This window comes from Nanorana parkeri, unplaced genomic scaffold, assembly GCF_000935625.1.
Source record: "Nanorana parkeri isolate BGI_ZX_2015 unplaced genomic scaffold, ASM93562v1 scaffold3320, whole genome shotgun sequence".
In the NCBI taxonomy this organism is placed as follows: domain Eukaryota; kingdom Metazoa; phylum Chordata; class Amphibia; order Anura; family Dicroglossidae; genus Nanorana; species Nanorana parkeri.
The window spans coordinates 4,338-24,133 of record NW_017309588.1 but is presented as its reverse complement, the minus strand read 5'-3'; the positions used below and the strand labels follow the sequence as shown (position 1 = coordinate 24,133).

The 19,796-nt window shown below is 48.2% G+C and overlaps 1 protein-coding gene and 1 long non-coding RNA gene across 2 annotated transcripts in view; one reads left to right on the top strand and one right to left on the bottom strand.

Moving 5' to 3' along the window:
* LOC108803034 overlaps positions 1 to 4,033 on the top strand; it is a 4,534-nt gene extending 501 nt beyond the window's left edge. Inside the window, exon 3 of the long non-coding RNA XR_001942253.1 lies at positions 4,022 to 4,033. This is a non-coding gene — a long non-coding RNA (uncharacterized LOC108803034). The remainder of the gene's footprint in view (positions 1 to 4,021) is intronic.
* The window catches only part of PNCK (pregnancy up-regulated nonubiquitous CaM kinase), a 35,009-nt gene that overhangs the window by 11,806 nt on the left and 3,407 nt on the right, over positions 1 to 19,796 (bottom strand). Inside the window, exons 2-4 of the mRNA XM_018574881.1 lie at positions 8,925 to 9,056; positions 1,811 to 1,885; positions 392 to 564 (exon numbers count right to left, since the gene is read on the bottom strand). Coding sequence (XP_018430383.1) covers positions 392 to 564; positions 1,811 to 1,885; positions 8,925 to 9,056 — 380 coding nt within the window. The remainder of the gene's footprint in view (positions 1 to 391; positions 565 to 1,810; positions 1,886 to 8,924; positions 9,057 to 19,796) is intronic.

The following is a 19,796-nucleotide window of genomic DNA, read 5'->3' as shown; positions in this document are numbered from 1 at the left end:
TCACATTTGTGAGTCTGCTTAAACGAATAGTTCAGCAAACTAATACTGCACTTGTAGAGAGTGTGCTGGAGGTGGCTTGTAGAGGGTGTGCTGGAGGTGGCTTGTAGAGGGTGTGCTGGAGGTGGAGGTGGCTGCAGTGCTTGCTAGCAGTAGATATATGCAAAAAAAGCTGAGGCTTGAATAACCCTTTAAGGGGTTACACAGGTATACAGGGGCCATAAGAAATAAAATCTTGCTCGTGTTTGTGTTTTTTACATTATTTTTTTGTTCTCTGAAAGCTTTATTAGGCTTGTTTGATAAGTTACTGTAAATGGCAGTGACTGCACGCATTACTGATTGGCAATTCATCCGCTTTGGTCTTTACAAATATAACTGGCATCCTACATAACGCCCCCCAATTTTAGCTCATTCTGAGGCCACGGTACCTTGAGATCACGGTGTACAATTCCCATATTGTGCAAGTACTGCAGGGCGTCCAGGATCTGTCGGACGAGCTGACTGGCATCCTTCTCGGTGTAATATCCTCGCTCAATGATGCGATCGAACAGCTCGCCACCCGTGACGCTGCAAGAGAGATGTCATGAATCAGTGTGCGTATCTCAGCAACCTTCCATGCATTGCAGTGTCAATCAAAGAATGTGAGGATTAGGAATGTCGGAGTTCCGGAGCGAGCGGGTGTGTGGAATAGATGTGTTTGTGCCGTCTACCTGAAGGTAACGGATAATTACAGCTGCCCGGGTCACTTAATCACCTCTGTTCTTATCTAACCCTTGAGCCATATTTTACCATAACCTTTAATAAAATTCCTATCTAAAGATCAAGTCTGATGTATCCTGAGGCAATGCTTTCAGGAGAACTTCAGAGTGTAGTCCAAGATAACATTTTCGGCTATAACTCAAAGTGGGAGTCCTATATTTGCAATATAACATGAGGAAGGAGGGGCGTTGGATATTGGGTTAGGTTGGTAGTTTTATTAGAACATTAACCGCAGGTGAGCACGAGGGATACTACACACATACACTATACTGCCAAATGTTTGTTGACACCCCTGAGGACGGGAAACAGAGTCTGAGGACGGGACCGCATAGTCTCGAAACGTCGCTAAGGAGATGTGTGTTATCACAGTCAATAAACAGCATTGACTTTAATATCATGGAGTGCGAGTGACTACTTTCATCTATGGTAGTTTTATTAGACCATTAACCTCACTTGTGTTTCAGGCAAGCCGGGGTGGCGCTAAACATATACACTATATGGCCAAATGTATGTTGACACCCCCCCACATATAGAGTCAAGGGGTTTCCAGGGGTAAATCCATTTTTGGGACAATTCTTCACCTTCCAACCTTTTATCAACAGTTGGGGTAAGGTATTTTTCTGTTCCAGCATGACTGCACTCATGTATTCTTAGCCATCTCCATAAAGACATGGTTTGATGACTTTGGTGTGGAGGATCTCAGGTGGCCTGCACAGAACGCTGACCTTTGGGACAAATTAGAGCACCAATTACAAGCCAGGTCTTCTCATCCAACATCACTACCTGACCTCACAAATGCTCTTTTAGTTGGATAGGCATAAATTTCCACAGGCACACTTCAAAATCTTGTGGCAAGCCTTCCCCGGAGGGTGTAGGCTGTTATAGTCACAATGGAAGGAGGGTAGCTCCATGTTTATGGCGGTGGTTCTGCCCAGCAAGCTCCTTTCGGTATGAGGGTCAGATGTCCACAAATGTTTGGCCATAAAGTGTAACATAAAAATATCTCTCCCCATCCACAATGTAGCAGTGTTTCTTTAAAAGAAGAGTAACTTACAGTTCCATTGCCAAGTAAAGGTGACTGGGGCTCTCATAAATGTCTTCAAGGGCGACGATATTTTTATGAGCAATCCTATGAAGAAGAAGAAAATCAAATGACATTAAAGGATCTTATTTTATTTAAAGCAATGACTGCATGCAAAACAGAGGTGGTCAGATAGGACTGCATTGGAGGACTGGGCTGTGGGGTATTTGCCTCCCAGGCCAATCCCCATAAGACATGTTAGGGTTGTGGCCCTGAGTGGAGATACTTCAACATTCAGACATTGATCAGAGCAGGGCCAGCATTCGGGGATATATGATGGGCATTATATGGCTTCCTGCTGCCCATTGAGACCTGTGATCCTGGCATATGGCAGAGGGAAGTCCTCTGGCATCAACTTCCTGAATAAAAGGTACGTTGGTAGAGCGCTGGGGCCGAAGTAGGGAAAGAAAATCCAAATCCAGGGGCCTGAAATCCAAATTAAAGAGGCAGCTCTCTATCAAAGGGGGGCACTGGAGGAACCTGAAGAATGTGAAGAAGGATGACAGCACCACAAGTCCCGAAAGTCTTAATTGCGTGTGACAAACGTATATTTAGGCCTCATTCACACCAGAAAAGGCCGGCACGTAGAGCTCCGTGCTGCGTGCATGGCCGTATCGGGCAGCTCCCGGGAAGGACAGTTGCTGCCTGTGATTAGTACGCAGCCCCCGTCCTTCTCTATGGGAGTACGTGGCCATACGCCGCCCTATGCTCACCCCAAGTGCAGGTTTGTACGGGTGCGGGTGTCCTGGCTCGGATGCAGACATCTATCCTGTCAGCTTACGAGTACGCTCACCCGCGCGGACCTGCAGGGCGGGTGAGCGTAGGGTGGCATACTCCCATAGAGAAGGACAGTGGCTGCGTATAATCACACGCTGCACCTGTCCTTCCCAGAAGCTGCCCGATACGGCCGTGCACGCAGCATTTTGATTGCACCGCACTGGACCGCAGGCACAATGTACCCTGCGATCCCGTGCAAGGCAATCGCATTGCGGCCGGAGGGCGTGGCTACGGTGCCATTCACTTCAATGGGCCTTCACGCCCCCTCCAGCCCGGCAAAAAAGTGACCCGGTCGCAATGTGAGGTCTGCCATGAATACACCAGACCTAATAAATGGCAAAACATCTTTTATCCCTCGATGCTTTTAGGATTTTTCTTAATAACTTGTTTCCCAGTTCCCGGTGACTGGATGATAGGAGTCATTCACTTCAATGGCCCACCACGCCCCCTCCTGCCCCACAAAAAAGTGAGCCGGCCGCAATTCGATGCAGTGCGTTCCAGCCGGAATCGGGCCGGAACGCACTGCATTCTGGTGTGAACGTACCCTGAGGCTTGACATGTTTGGTATCTCTTTACGCGGCACAACCTTTTCTTTTCTATTGTACCCAAAAAACAATGGGTATTATATTGTGTTTTTGCGCACCGAAATAAACTCGATTGTATTTTTTACCGAAGTTTAGAATTTGATAAAGAGTTGCGCTAATATCATGCGACATACAAAATTGCAGCTGCCGCCATTTAATTCTCCAGTCTCTCTGCTTTCAGGAAATATATATTATTCTGGGGGGTTTTAACTAATCTTCGGGCCTAAAAGGTGCATTTTGTTTATAAATATATTCACCCCATCAATGTGCTGCCTTTTATTTATAGCGGATATATAAAGAAATATATCGGCTTTGGGACGATATGTAAGATGGAGAAGTTTGACACGAGGAGGCACACTGTGCAGGTTCCTCTCGTGATCCGCAGAACTATTCCGAGTGCTGCTGAGTAATAGAAGGTTTGATTAAAGGAGAACTACGGGGGGGAGGGGCTTTTCACTCCCCTCATAGTTCTAGCCGACGTGTGACAATGAGACTGTCACAGGTCGGCTCAGTAGATCGGGAGGTGAGAGAACACATACCGGCGTTCGCTCACTTCTCCATCCTGTCACGGCTCTCTGCCGTGACAGTGGAGCGGCTGGATTCCCCCCTCCCCGCTCCGATCTGCCAGCGCTGACTGGCGGAACGGACGGGGGAGGGGGCGGGTACAGCTGGCTCTGCCTCTAGATAGGAGGAGCCAGCTGTCACTCATGCAGCTGGGTGGATCCAGACATCTACGTCGGGATCCGCTTCAGCTGCAGCGTCTCAGTATACCGCGAGCTGTAGCTCCCTATATACTGAGCTTAGGGTGACGGGAGAACGCTAGTTTGTGTCCTCCCCCGACCCTGAGGAGAACTATGGGGAAAAGCCTTAACCCCATAGTTCTCCTTTAAGCTTTTTTTTATGACATTTTAAGAGATATCTTTATTCCCCCAATCTGTGGAATCTCACGTTCTGTACAACATAATTATACGCTGGGCGGGTAAAGAGAGAGAAAAAAAAAGATGGACGTTGCCTTGAATAATTTCATCTTTCCTGGGAGACCAAGCACACGGAGTTCTGAGGTTTCCATGGCAACCGTGAAAGTTCTGCTTTTTGGGTTCAAGTATGAAGAAGCCATAGAACTGCCGAAAAAGATTCATTTTTTATCAGGTAACGGCTTGCGGGGACACATTTTCCCCCCATTGTGTAGAGTAAGGTGGTAGAAGAGAGGACGTGTTCCGGAGTTTTAGAATACAGGTCGAGGCGTATTGGATGTGCTATTCCTGACTTTCTCAACCAACAGCACCCATTAAAAGTCTACCAAATCTTAAGGCCCCCCCCCCAAAAAAAAATCTATACCTGACTATGATCCTAGATAAGGGTCTGGAATGGATTTTAAGGGGGCAATGCTAAAAAAGATAACAAAAAGAAAATGATGTAGGGTTCCACCCTACACATCAGGTGCCCCACGTCCACATCAGAGACCACCCTTCACATCTGGAGCCCCTTTCACACCAGAAGCCCCCTTACATCAGAAGACGCCCTTTCCATCAGGAGCCCCTCTTCATATCAAAATCGCCCCTTCACATCAGAGGACCGCCTTCACATTAGGAGCCTTGTTCACATCAGAAGCCATTCCTTCACATCAGGAGCCTCGTTCACATCAGAGGACCGCCTTCACATCAGAGCCCCCTTCACATCAGAAGCCATTCCTTCACATAAGGAGCCTAGTTCACATCAGAGGACCCCCTTCATATCAGAAGTCTCCCTTCAGAACAGAGACTACCCTTCACATCAGAAGTCATTCCTTCACATCAGGAGCCCCCTTCACATCAGGACACTTCTACACATTAGAGGACCTCCTGCAAATCAGAGGACCCCCTTCACATCAGAGCCCCCTTCACATCAGAAGCCATTCCTTCACATAAGGAGCCCCCTTCACATCAGGACACTTCTACACATTAGAGGACCTCCTGCAAATCAGAGGACCCCCTTCACATCAGAAGCCCCACCTTCAGAACAGAGACCACCTTTCACATCAGAAGCATGATTACAAGTTATTCTGTGGCCATATAAGGTAAATGACATCAGCACAAGCATCACACCCCTTTGTTTGCATGCAGCTGTGGGGCGGGGAATGTCCGGCCACTGCAGCTGAATGGGTGGACGTGCCCTTGGCACTTCCTTGTTCAGAGGAGCTCAGGTTCAGACCAGGTTTGCTCAGAACTTGAGCTCATGCCTTTTCATAATCATGCCGTCCTACCACAAGAAAATAAGATAAAACAGATACTAATCATATTCATTCTATGTAAATAAAAATATCATTGATGACCTTTCATTTATTATAGAAATGAGCTGATCCTATGCGCTCAACTGGACCCCATGTATGGTGGACCTGCCATTTGAGTTTACAGACTCTGGGTCCAAGTATATAATTTAATCAATACTGTACTCTCCTGTAACCTGGCACAGAACCCGTGGGGAGCCCTATTACACACGCCTACACAAAATACAACCTAACATCAGCAAATCCTGATGTCTTAATGGCCACACAACAAATGGAAAATACCAACTCTCATCTTTAATGAAGTAAATAGTAGAGATTACAGGCACATTGATCATAAAAAGTATCAGCCTTATTGAATAACAAGAAATTCCTAAGGATCTGCTAATCCTGTGTGGATAGTTGTGGCCCTCAGAGGCTTGTTGCATGAATTGAGACATATGAAGCCTCCCTAAGTGATCAGTGCACTTAGTGTTTTTGCCCTCCACGCTGACCTAAACGATCCGCAGATCCATACTTACCGAGATCTGTTCCACTATTGTTTACATCCAGTGTGCAATGCTCCCTCTGCTGGCCACAGCTGCACATTACAGCCTCATAGGTGCTATGGAGCCATCTCCCAGCCAGGAGATGGACACAGCCTGAAGAGGGAGACTTGGAGCTCTGGATGTCAACAAAATATGGGGCAGTGGCCCTCAGATCTCGATAAGTACAGATCTGCAGATAGCAGGAGTGGGATCATTAAGTTCGGTATTTTAGTATTTTTCTAATACTTAACTCTCAGGCCAGTCACATGACTTACAGGGTTTTCTGCCTCCTCTGATCTGCCCCTCCTGGTCGTCCTCCATGATGCAGACAGTGGTGCTGTGTTGATGCCCCCTCATTGGGCGGGCCCATGATGTCTTACACTCATAGAATGTCCTCAGTCTACTGGGTTGACTAACAGTTGGTGTCATTCAACCAGGAAGCCTGAGGACGCCTAGTGGTGGATGCAGATACTGCAGGGGACAGCACCAGAAAGGTGGCAAGCATTGCAGACAAAGCTGCGTTTTTTTGTTTGTCTTAAGCACCATCTGGGTCTTCACTTTTTAAACCTCACAAAATCAAATCAGTTTGTTACTATAGTTACATTGCAATATTGCACCTATATTTGGCAATACGCCCCACTGGTAATATCTTATCTCTTCTTCATAATAGTATCTATAGCAACCCTACCAGCTATGTACAGAGAGGTTCCGAAAGAGGGCAAAAAGTTCAAATGAGAACGTAACGAAGATCATACAAGCTCCGAAAAATATGAGGAGCGATGGAAGCGCTTTATAAGCATTGCCTGGGAAAGTTTTGTTCCTCTTCAGACTGAAAAGCTGATATCTAGAAACAATTAGTCATCCTTCGCATATTACATAATGGCATTGTTGCAAAGTTAGGTTTCAAAAAGACGCATGTCCTTCGAGTGAAAATCAATACTCAATCAATGAACCAGCCAATCAATCTCAATACCTTGCATCCACAGAGTCAGAAACTCACAGCAAGGCAGAAACCCGTATAATGTGCCCTCCAATTGGCAGTAAGTGCTCAGTCACATGGCCGTACCATGTCAATTCTGGGGCTATGTTCCCCTCCATGTCCTGCATACAGCCTCCCATAGACGCCATTAGCTGTATGCCGAAGTTGCGTACATGCGCGCAGTCTCTTTGTGTTCAGGGTTGTGCGCCAGTGCGCGTGCATGTACCTGTGCACAGCCATTGACTTCTATGGGAGGCTGTAGGCAGCCCCTGTGACTCCCTGGCGGGGGAAATACCCCCAAATGTATGTTGTACATCCCCAAGCGGCCATGTGCACGAGTCCCTAAAAGCATAACAATTCTATCTTAGTGTATTTAGGCAATGGCAACCTTTTTTTTTTGCCAGACTTGCGGTGTGGTCCCTTTAAAATAACTTGCTCTCTAATTCAGTTTCGGTTGCAGTTTCCGACACCTGCAAAAGATTCATGTGGTTCCTATTACTGCCGCTTTAGGCCTGTTGTTATAGGGAGACACCAGTGCTCAGAGTGCGGCATGTATGCGCTGGTTAGCTGCCATGACTGGGACAACTTCCTGTTCATTGTTTGCTAGAATACCCGGCTGTCAGCATCCTACCAATTACGCATTCCCCGGGCCCCATTTTGTTGCTGACCAGGAGCTTCCCTAGCTGGCAGGTGAATGTAAGCAAAGGGCAGGGGATGCCGGCTGATATCATTATCCAAAAACACAGCAGAAGGCAAAGGTCTAGTCACCAGTATTGCCTTTGGCCTCCCTGAAGAAGACAGACCTGAAGAAGAGACTGAGCGGAGGGGCTACATGACTGGGGGGGAAGGAATATTCCCGGGAGAAAGAGTTAAAATAAAATGGGAATAGCTGCTTTTACCTGATTGGACGTTGGGGGTCAATTGTCCGGGAGGAGCCGCATGGGAAGGAACTGCAAGGGCTGAGGGACGTCCTCTTTCTGGATTTCTTTTGTCACGGCAGCTTGGCGGGTTAGGGGGTCTTTGGGGGGTCTACAAAATCAGAGTTGCAAAAATGGGGGGACATCAGCTGGTATGGGTGCTTCCCCCTGTTGGTGTCTGGACTTGTAGGGGGCGGGGCCTGGCCCCTTGGCTACCCAGAAGGAGTAAGTGTCCTCGAGCTGGTTGTGCTGGGGACACGGGTGGAGTGTTAGGAGAGGCCTGTTTGGGCTGTTGGGCACCCAAAGACCCCTTCTCAGGTCAACCATTTACAGTGTTATTTGTGTATATTATTTGGTTTATTACTTTTGGTTATTGTTAAAGTTGTTTGGTTTAATAAAAGGGGCGGCTGTGGCCGTTACAATCCACGTCGCGCAGTCCGCGTGTTTATTGGGGTTTTAACGGAGGGACGAAAATTGACGAATCCATCAGTCAAGATCTTTCACAATTACGGACTTGCCGTGCCTCGTTTCACATTGTGCCTCTGTGTGGAGGCGGCCATCTTGCTAGAGGTATTTTCCTCATATCAGAGCCTCCAGCAAGGAGAACATTGAGCAGAACAGTAGTGACAGCATCAGATCTTACTCCAAATCTCCTGAGGCTAGCAGCCAAAGGCAGCAGTGTCTTAGATCTTAGATATACACCGATGAGACTATAGGCACAGGAGTGCCTTGACATCCTCACATAGCAGGAAAGGCATTTCTATTTTCAGAAGGAATTCTAAACACTATTTTTTAGGATACTGCTCGGGCACAATTCACATTTCTAAACATTCCCTATAACATCGCAAATCTTCACATTTTTTAAAGTTCAGTTCCACCTTAAATGTAAGCAGATCCACACAGGGTTGATGAATGGACTCCACAGCTTTTCCTTGATGGAAAATGGGGCAACAAGACTTAATTATACTGATATCAAGAGACGTCTCTGCTGATCGTGCGCAGTGGGCAACCTTCGATTTGTCCCTTAGGGGCCAACTTACTTTTTCAGGACTGCAATTTCATTTTCCACCACGGCCTCCTTTCCACGCAGAGCCTTCTTCGGGATACATTTCAGGGCTACCAGTCTCTCTGAATCCTTTTCTTGTGCGAGGACCACCTCAGAAAAAGCTCCCCTAGGAAGAAGAGATACAGATTTATGAAATCTGAACAGCCAGCTACTATATAGAACTATCGGTGTGAAGCTTAGCAGGGGTACTGACCACCACCATGGGGGGTAAAGGTCAGAAGCATAACTGTGATACTGCAAATGAGCCAGGACTAACTGCATGTGGGTTCTAGCCTCACTGGTCTTGAGGTTGTTCCATATGTGCAGCTTCTAAATCCAGTTTGTCCCACAGCCAAACCAATCCAGTATCCTTATTAATGAGTGGGCTGCTATTTAGACCATAGACTGCAGGGCTATGCTGGAGTTGTAGCCCCCTCCATAATAATTATGAAGAAGTGGGAGTGTAAGGAAACCGATCTTGGAGCTGGATTTATTCGGTATCAGAAGTGTTCCAGAACCACAAGCCCAGGTACTGCTGCAAGCAGTGGCTCAGGGCCCCCGTCCCGGCCGCGACCTCTGCGACCCTGGTAGTTCCGCCACTGGCTGCAAGCTAAGAGAGTTTAGCCTTCAGAACATTAGAAAAGAATGTCAGTCAGATAAAAAATGGTCATCGCTGTGCTGCTCATAACTTGTGCAGAGAGCAGAGCACCAGGAGGGACCCAGCAGGTCCCACATATTAAAGCGTTCCACTTGGCTTGGCCACTTGAAGCTGGACTTGTTGGGTATCAGAAGCGGCCCAGGACTTCAAGCCCAATCACTGCTGCAAGCCACGAGAGTAGAGTCGTCACACCAGTAGCCAGTCAGGTGAAAATGGTCTTCTGCCAGACTAATTTTCAATGCACTGTCGGAGAGATAAAAGCGGAGCTATAGGTGCCTGTTTACTACATATACATATGTCCGCATATCCAGGATATAAAAGTTGGCTTTGGATGTTCTACCTCACACAAGGGGCCCAAGAACAGCTTTGGATGAAGTGGTTTCTCGGGAGCCCAACTGTCAACCCAACATGTGCAGGACAGATGAGCTCTTCAGAGGGTGGTGCGAGCAGCTGAGAGAATCATCCTGAACTAAACTCCCTGACCTGAATTCGATCTATAGCAAGCGGTGCTGGACCAAGGCCAGGAAGATTATGAGGGACCTCAGCCATCCCAACAATGGACTTTTTTCTTTGTTGAGGTCTGGGAAGCGTTATCGCTCCATGAAGGCCAACACAGAGAGACTGAGGAGAAGTTTCTTCCCTCAGGCTATACGGTCTCTTAATCAGACCTCTATATAGTCATATAATCTACTGCCTGATTAGGTAAGTATTCTCACATTACTGCACATCCGCACTTTAAAAGAAAATGGTCAAGGAAAGGTCAATACACTGCTGGTCATCACTTTAATTCATTTTACCCCGTATTGCTGCTGTTGGCACTCGCACACTTACATTCCATATTGTATTATTGGCATTTTTAGTCAAATTTAAATTTTAATATTTACATTTAACACTTATATTTATTTTGCAATGTAAAAGTTTTATTTAACATGTATTCTTTCTTTCTTCTTTTTGCAGTCGTGTAAGCATTTCACTGCATATCATACTTGTACGATTGTGTATGTGACAAATAAATCTATCTATCTATCTATCTATCAACATGTCTTAATCAGAGAATATAAAGCGGCTCTATCCAAAAATATGCCACCTTTAAAGAACATAGTAAATACTTAGCTCTTCCGCTGCCTGTTCTGCTGATCTCTGCTCTACTGAAGAGAAACCTTCCCTTGAAGAGTCTTCAGAATCCAGCACTTATAGTAGTGTCAGATTCCTGCTCATCCACCATAGGCATTGGTTCCTACAGAGGTCCCCTTGGACACAACAAGACAGAAGTGACGTAGGGGGGCGACCGGGAACCACTGCACATGGATGGTGACCAGGAATCTGACACTCCTGGAAGCGTTGGATACCAAGATACTTAAAGCAGACCTGCACCCACCTACAGTAAAGGAAGGCGCCATCTTAGCCTCTATTTGGATCGCAGTTGCCATGGTTCTGCACATGTGATCAGCTATGACTCCAGCCATTTAAGGGCTTAAATGTTCGATTGAGAGCTGAAATAAGCACACTGGCAACCTTGACGTGCCTTAAAAGTAACTGTTTTTGGGAGACCATTAAATTGGTGGGTCAAGTTCCTCTTTAAAGCACAGTACCAGGGGCGTCCCTAGCATTTGTCAACGCTTGAGGATGCAGGGGTGTGGTGTTTGGGGGGTGAATGCTACAGGGGATGGGGCCTCTGCATCGTCTCCCCACCAGCTCTGGCCAGCGTCCCACCCAGTGATGTCACTGATTGCTATGAGCATTCAAGCTGATTACTTTTTCACGTACACCTAATAAATAATAAAAAGGACTAGACATTCAAGACACACATGGTAGGGTTAGAAGCCCCTCCTCTGTTAATTACTCTTTGCATCTTGCATAGCTTTTCAATCTCTACTGATTGATCTCTGCATTGACAGATGTCAATGCAGAGATCAATCAGTAGAGATTTAAAGGCTGTGTGTAAGATTAATGCCGGCAGTAGAGATAAAGCATGAATGCGATCTTTATTTCATTTTTACCAGGAACCTCTTAATCACACTCCATCACTAATTGGCTCCATATATACACTTATATACACTTAACACTGACTTTCACATACTTATAGATACAGACTCATACAGATAAGAGATGGCACCATTGAATATATCGGCTAACCTGTGTAATTGCGTTGGCGGGGGTTAAAACACAGGTGTGAATGGGCCCTTATTCAGTTTTTGATAGTATGGAGAAGTTTTAGATCCTCTATCAGGTTCTATTAGCTGTATGTGCCTCCACTGGGGAGATTCCCCCCACATTCGTTCCTCCAGTGTCTAGCAGGGCACTGCCATGAGCTGAGCATCCGTCTGTCAGGAAGTGAGTACCAGCCTGCACAGCCAAAGCACTAGGCGAGTGCTCGCGCATGCGTATGTGCATGGGCACAGTTTGGCACATAGAATTGTACACGGCCGCGTGCCTCATCGTGGCAATGTGCACGCTCTTAATACAAACTGTGGCGCCAAGCAGGCTATTTAGGGCTGTGACATCCTAGCCTCCATGCTGAGTGATCTTAGATGTTCCCTGCTACCTGGTTCCTGTATTCTGTTTCTGATCTTCCATTACCGAGTCTGACCCAGGTGGTCTTCACCTTTCCGACTACTGTTCTGGATCCCTTGACCACGGCTCGTTCTCAACTATGCATCTGTCTACTTCTCTGTACTACGCTGGCAGCAAGTTGTCGACCTGGGCTGTCCCTGGCTACGTCTTGTCTGTCACCCTGGTACCTCGCTGCCCGATTGTTGCTGACCTGGCCTGTCCCTGACTATGCCTTGTCTGCTGACCTGGTACCTCGCTGCCCGATTGTTGCTGACCCGGCTTGTCCCTGGCTACGTCTTGTCTGTCACCCTGGTACCTCGCTGCCCGATTGTTGCTGACCCGGCTTGTCCCTGGCTACGTCTTGTCTGTCACCCTGGTACCTCGCTGCCCGATTGTTGCTGACCCGGCTTGTCCCTGGCTACGTCTTGTCTGTCACCCTGGTACCTCGCTGCCCGATTGTTGCTGACCCGGCTTGTCCCTGGCTACGTCTTGTCTGTCACCCTGGTACCTCGCTGCCCGATTGTTGCTGACCCGGCTTGTCCCTGGCTACGTCTTGTCTGTCACCCTGGTACCTCGCTGCCCGATTGTTGCTGACCCGGCTTGTCCCTGGCTACGTCTTGTCTGTCACCCTGGTACCTCGCTGCCCGATTGTTGCTGACCCGGCTTGTCCCTGGCTACGTCTTGTCTGTCACCCTGGTACCTCGCTGCCCGATTGTTGCTGACCCGGCTTGTCCCTGGCTACGTCTTGTCTGTCACCCTGGTACCTCGCTGCCCGATTGTTGCTGACCCGGCTTGTCCCTGGCTACGTCTTGTCTGTCACCCTGGTACCTCGCTGCCCGATTGTTGCTGACCCGGCTTGTCCCTGGCTACGTCTTGTCTGTCACCCTGGTACCTCGCTGCCCGATTGTTGCTGACCCGGCTTGTCCCTGGCTACGTCTTGTCTGTCACCCTGGTACCTCGCTGCCCGATTGTTGCTGACCCGGCTTGTCCCTGGCTACGTCTTGTCTGTCACCCTGGTACCTCGCTGCCCGATTGTTGCTGACCCGGCTTGTCCCTGGCTACGTCTTGTCTGTCACCCTGGTACCTCGCTGCCCGATTGTTGCTGACCCGGCTTGTCCCTGGCTACGTCTTGTCTGTCACCCTGGTACCTCGCTGCCCGATTGTTGCTGACCCGGCTTGTCCCTGGCTACGTCTTGTCTGTCACCCTGGTACCTCGCTGCCCGATTGTTGCTGACCCGGCTTGTCCCTGGCTACGTCTTGTCTGTCACCCTGGTACCTCGCTGCCCGATTGTTGCTGACCCGGCTTGTCCCTGGCTACGTCTTGTCTGCCACACTGGTACCTCACTGCCTGATTTTTGCTGACCTGGACTGTCCCAGTGACTACGCCTTGTCTGCTGACCTGGTACCTCGCTGCCTAATTGTTGCTGGCCCGGCCTGTCCCTGACTACGCCTTGTCTGCTGACCTGGTACCTCGCTGCCCAATTGTTGCTGGCCCAGCCGGTCCCTAGCTACATCTTTTCTAATGGTGTGACAACTATACTCTCGTGGCTTGCGGCATTGATTGAGCATTAAGGTCCTGGACCACTTCTGATACCCGCCAAGTCCAGCTCCAAGTGCCAAGCCAATTGGAACTCTAATATGTGGGGCCTGCTGGATCCCTGCTGGTGCTCTGCTCTCTGCACAAGTTATGTTATCAGTGATGATGTCCCTGCCACTTTATATTGTAATAACTGCATTGATAAAGGCATTTCTTGCACACAAAGTGGATTTCTATCATTTGTGACTATTGGAGAATATATTTAAATGAAAGTTTTTGTACCCGGAGCTCAACTTTAAGGCTTTCTATTGGTTTGGTGCCTTTAGGCGATACGAAGAGTTGTTTAGTAGATCGGGACACTTTTGATAAATGAGTTAAGGCTCCTGGAACACCGAGCCTTATCATCACCATATAATTATTTCACGTATCGCACCTCGTATGTTCTCCGTCGCTGCTAGGCTACAGTAAAGATGACACATGCAGTCCCATTTACTCTATTTCCCTCTAATTGTTTCATCTCTGCTTCTCCGAGTCTCCGGCCCCTACATGCTAGTGACTTTCCGCTCTGCTGAAGGGACATCCACCCACACACACGGAGCGCTCCAAGCCCACGCTTGCCCCCTTTCCGCCGCTCGCTAACTAGCAGTCCTCCTCGTTAACATCGGGGGTGGGGGGGAGGCTGGCATCATCTCCCACAGACGATGGCACTGTGTGGGAGGAGGAGGGCAGTGACGACGGCATCCAGCCAGGCTGACATGATGGCTGGCAAATAAGGCGGAGGAGGAAAGAGAGAGATCGAATTAATCAGCGGCGGTGTTTCAGCGGAGCGGGCAAAGCTGCGATGTTACGCACACACAATTTCCCGCTGGTTCCTCTGATCACAGCAGCCTCGCGCTGCACGTTGCTTACTGTAAATGTCCTAGTGCTGCACCTAGGCACGCATGACTGGCCCTCCCACCCCTTTCCCTGACACATCGTGGGCACAGGCATGTAATTAAAACAGCAGGCGGAATAAAAAAAAATTAAAGCAAAAAAAGAAAAACATATCCTTACAGCAGTCAAAAATCCTACAGCTGGAGTCAAATCCAGAAGTAGCGTATTCGAACTTACATCTTTTTTTTTATATTAAGGCAGCAGGTGGAGTATATATATATATACAGACATTATTTTGCCAAAAAGTATAGGGACGCCTTTACACACACATGAACTTTAATGGCCCCTCAGTCTTAGTGCGTAGGGTTCAGTATTGGGTTGGCTCCGCCCTCTAATGGCCCCCCCAGCCTTAGTCTGTAGGGTTAAGTATTGGGTTGGCTCCGCCCTTTGCCGCTATAACAGCTCCACCTCTTCTGGGAAGGCGTCCACAAGGTTTAGGAGTGTGTCTATGGGAATGTTGGGCCATTTGTGAGGTCAGGTACTGATGTTGGGGGAGGGGCTTGCAGTCTCCGCTCTAATTCATCCCAAAGGTGTTCTATGGGGTTGAGGTCAGGACTCTGTGCAGGCCAGTCACTTTCCTCCCCCCCAAACACCCCCATCCGTGTCTTTATGGACCTTGCTTTGTGCACTGGTGCGCAGTCATGTTGGAACAATATATCCCCTCAACGAATCAGTGTGCAAGGTAAAAGCAATGATCGGCCTTATGTGTTTAACCCAATCCTGGCCTTAAAGTGCAACTGAAGCCAAAACTTTCTGATTAGTTTTGGATGGAGTGGAGAGAGATCAGAACCCCAGCTGGGTTTTTATTGCTGTCTGTGTCCCCGTTATGGAGATTCACCCCCTATATTTGTCAATTATCCCTGAAAGTGAAAGAAAATCCAGAATTTTGGTTGTTATCAGAACAGGAATGAGAAATCTTCTTATTCTGGTGGCCACCGGGGATTCTTCTCACTCTGGAGGGATTGTTGCTGACCCGGCTTGTCCCTGGCTACGTCTTGTCTGTCACCCTGGTACCTCACTGCCCGATTGTTGCTGACCCGGCCTGTCCCTGGCTACGTCTTGTCTGCCACCCTGGTACCTCACTGCCCAATTGTTGCTGACCCGGTCTTGTCCCTGACTACGTCTAGTCTGCCACACTGGTACCTCGCTGCCTGATTGTTGCTGACCCGGCCTGTCCCTGGCTACATCTAGTCTGCCACCCTGGTACCTCGCTGCCCGATTGTTGCTGACCTGGCCTGTCCCTGGAGGGATTCCCTATCACTTCCTGTTGTACCTATCGGAACCTTGTTGGGATTGAAATGAAACCTCCTCAATGGGACAATAGATGGCAGAAAAAAAAAGCTGATCCTATCCAAAACAAAAACAAAAAAATTGATAACTATGGTGCCGACCTTCTGAGGGCCAAAACCAACTGATGTTGGTAGTAACCATCTGTGTTTAAAAGAAGGGTGTATGGCTTCCTGGGCACTTGGCCTATTCATCTTATTCCCTGGATACCAAATTCCCAGTGAAAATCCACTTCTTGTCTCTGGTAGTAAATCTTTGTAGTTAGCAGAAGTCATAGGCTGTCTGATCTACTTAAAGCAGTCAGGATGTCTATCTGCGTTGTATAGCTTCCAGAGGGCCACAGGTTGTCTTCTCCGATAACTGGTCAGAGGGATACACGAGAGGTCCCCTTGAGCTTGCGGCTTGTCTAGCCTGGTGATCAGTAAACTCAGCTGGGAAAACAAAGCTTGTGCAGATAGAAAGTGACAGACAACAGGGGAACGTGTGTGTGTGACAGCAGCAAGCCAACTGAGCAAGTCAACCTTTCCAGAGCTCCTGTCCCTGGCAGGGTGTTCCAACTGCTGTCATTGTGTCTGCAGGGCGCGAACACCCTCTAATGTGCCGGATTTCCCTTCACAAGAGAGAGAGGCACGCGTTCCTCCGCTGCTACCACGTGCCATCGCAGCTCAACCGTTTCTAGGTGTTTAAATTAGAAAGGCAGACTGGAGTACCGGAGATTTCGAGGCAGGAAAGCAGATCTCGAGGTCTGTTAAAGGGGTTTCCATTTTGGCGACCATTTTAGAGATCATTTAAAATCTTAAGATATAGGAGATATATGTAGGTAGCCACCCAGGGCCTAAGCAGAAATGTCTATTTACATTTAGAAGTTGCCAGTCTGTGAGGTTTATTGCCACTGGTCCATGCTGGAAGAGGGTATAAATATTTGGGAGTGACCTTGGGAAGTCGGTCTTCCCATGGACCTCCTGCCTGGGGGAGGTATGCTGTGGATTGTCTGATCCTCCTGGCCCTGCTGAAGAGGCTGGCCATGTGCTTGTACCGAATCCTGGGTTTGAGGTCTAGTATGTGAAGCCTGTCTACTCCCTGCTGCCCCAAGGCCGGGCCTTGGTTGGCCTTGTGGGAAATCCGGCCCTGGTGACAACGCAGAAAGTATGGATTTCCTTTCACTTTCACGATGTTCACCAAGACCAACGGTGGGCTGCATCTCCCCAGACACCGACAGCAATAAAAACTCGAGCCCTTCCCTTCTCCAAAACTGGAAAAAATGCCTTTGCATCCACTTTAAACTATAATCACATTAGCAGCTCGCTGGTTGGTTTCACTTGGAGCGACCCTATAGGCATACAGCATGTGCAAGTGCTAAAAGGGAGTGGGCACTGTGCGTTCCTGATGATGTTGTCTGCGATCTCAGCTGCTCATCGCACAAAAACTCGGAGGATCCTTCACGCTTCAATGAGCTTCATCCCATGAAAGCTTTACTTTAATTTTTAACTATCAAAATATATGAGCCGCATTTTGGGTCCTATGAGAGAACAGTGCATAATAAATGGGGGAGGGGAGTGGGATTGTGTCGCTGCTGAGCCAGGAGCCAAAAAAAGAACATCGGATCCCCACTGACTATCTGTTTAATAATGTTTCTGTTTCTGTTTAATAATGTTGCCGCACACAGACAGGGCCGGATTTACTCTCCCTGCCGCCCCAAGGCCAGGTCCTGTGATGCGCCCCCCCGGGAACCCCCCCTCCCTTCCCATCAATGGAGAATGGCAACCAGATGGCAGGGCGGCGGGGTTAGTGTCAATTATTTTTACTGTTTCCTAATTTTTTTTTACCCCTTTTTATTATTCTTATTTTTTTAACTTTTATTTATTTCATTATATTTTTATCAATGTAATATTTTTTTAGATTTGTATTTATGTTATTTACTTTTTTATAATTTTTTTAATCTTATTATTGTTTATTTTTTATAATTATTTTCTTATTTTGTAATAATTTGTTTCTTTTTTTTACTTCTTAATTACCTTTTTATTTTTTTATTTAATTATTTCATATTATTTTTTTATTATTATTTATTTAAATTTTTTATCAATTTAATTTTTTTTTTCACCTAACTTTATTGCTATCACACAGGAGAAAGCAATCCCCTGTGTGATAGCAATTGGAGGTGACAGGTTCTCTTTATTGACCACTGTCACCTCCAATACAGGAGTTCTAGCACAGCACTGTGCTGGAAATCTTGTGACAGTGAGAGAGGAAGAGCACGGCACAGCACGGCACGGCACAGCACGGCACAGCAGGGGCACGGCACGGCACGGCACAGCAGGGGCACGGCACGGCACAGCTCTCCCCTCTCACTGTCTACAGTGTACACGGAGCTGCGGGCTTACTTATAACCCGGCCGCTCTGCTCACCGCAGTCAGAGACTCGGGACTCGGCGGCAGAGGACGGTACCAGAGGAGAGAGGTAAGTGCTGGGGGGAGGGGAGAAGGCTGCACACTGTTTATATGTGAAATCGTCTGCCTCACTCTACACGTAGCTCGGCTTGTATTGTAGAGAGGGCAACTTCCCCACAAGGACACCGCTGCCGCCCCTCTGCGCCCTGCCGCCCCGAGGCCGGGCCTCGGTGGCCTTGTGGGGAACAGGGTTGCCACCTTTTCTTCAAGGGAACCCCGAACACTCTAGCGACGTGCGAACATTTTTTTTCGGGGAGAATGAGCTGTGGCGTGTTCATATGTAAATAGTGCCACCCATTCATATGTAAATAATCACAGTTGAGACTATTTTCAGTGGGGGGGCCAGTAGCCCCGATCTAAATTTTGGGTGCCCTAGTCTGCTTGACATCTTGTGTCCGGGTTTCAGCTGCCATGAAACCCGAACACAGCATTCCAAACCCGGACTGTCCGGGTGAATCCTGGACAGGTGGCAACCCTAGTGGGGAATCCGGGCCTGCACACAGGGTGACACGGCTGTGTTTACAAACCAGCTGAGCTGTCAGTGTGACTGGCGCAGGCAGAGGCACTTTGACATAAGCGGGCTGCAGGCCTCAGGTGGTGAAGCGGTACAAACACTGCAAAAGTAACACAATAATTCATTGGAAAGGTATAAAATGACTATAAGTATAAAGTATACATTGCATTTTTACACAATATTGCTTATAGTACGATTTTTGAGCAGTGTATTCATGTAAACACTGTGCCATCTAAAAACCCGGTATGCCCTTAAAGAAAATATATAAAAATGATTTAAGTAAATTAGTCAAGTCAACAAACCCTAACCCTAAAGTCTGCCTGCTCATTGGAACATTAAAGAACTTACAAAACTTACCCTTGTAGTTAGGACCAGATTAACTCTCTCTGCTGCCCTAAGGCCAGGTTCCTCAATGTGCCCCCTCCCCCCCCCACCCCCCCATGGAGAATGGCAGACCTGCAGGCTGCATGCAAGTGATCTCGGCAACATCGCCAGAAGCACTTGTACAAAACAAGCGGCGGCCTCCCCGCTCTACATTTACCTCTGCTTGCCCAAAGCCGGGCTAAATGTAGAAAACAACTGCCCGCCCGGGCATCGGGAGATAGGGATTCCACACCCCTGCTACCCCTCTACTCCCTGCTGCCCCAAGGCCCGGGCCTTGGTTGGCCTTGTGGGAAATCCGGCCCTGCTTGTAGTGAAGCTACTCCCACACTGCAAGGGGTGAGTCTATGGGGGTCAAATAAAGTGGATATGCTTACCTGACACTCGGTCCCACCGGGCTATGGGACCAGTCCCTGCAGCCTCTTCTTCCCCAGGCTCTGGCGGTCTCAGGACCCCTGACTTCATCACGTCTTATGCAGGTCCTTTGACGTGCATTAGGACGCCGAGGGACGTTCCATAAGAGAGGCGAGTGCTGACCCTCACAGGACTGAGGATAT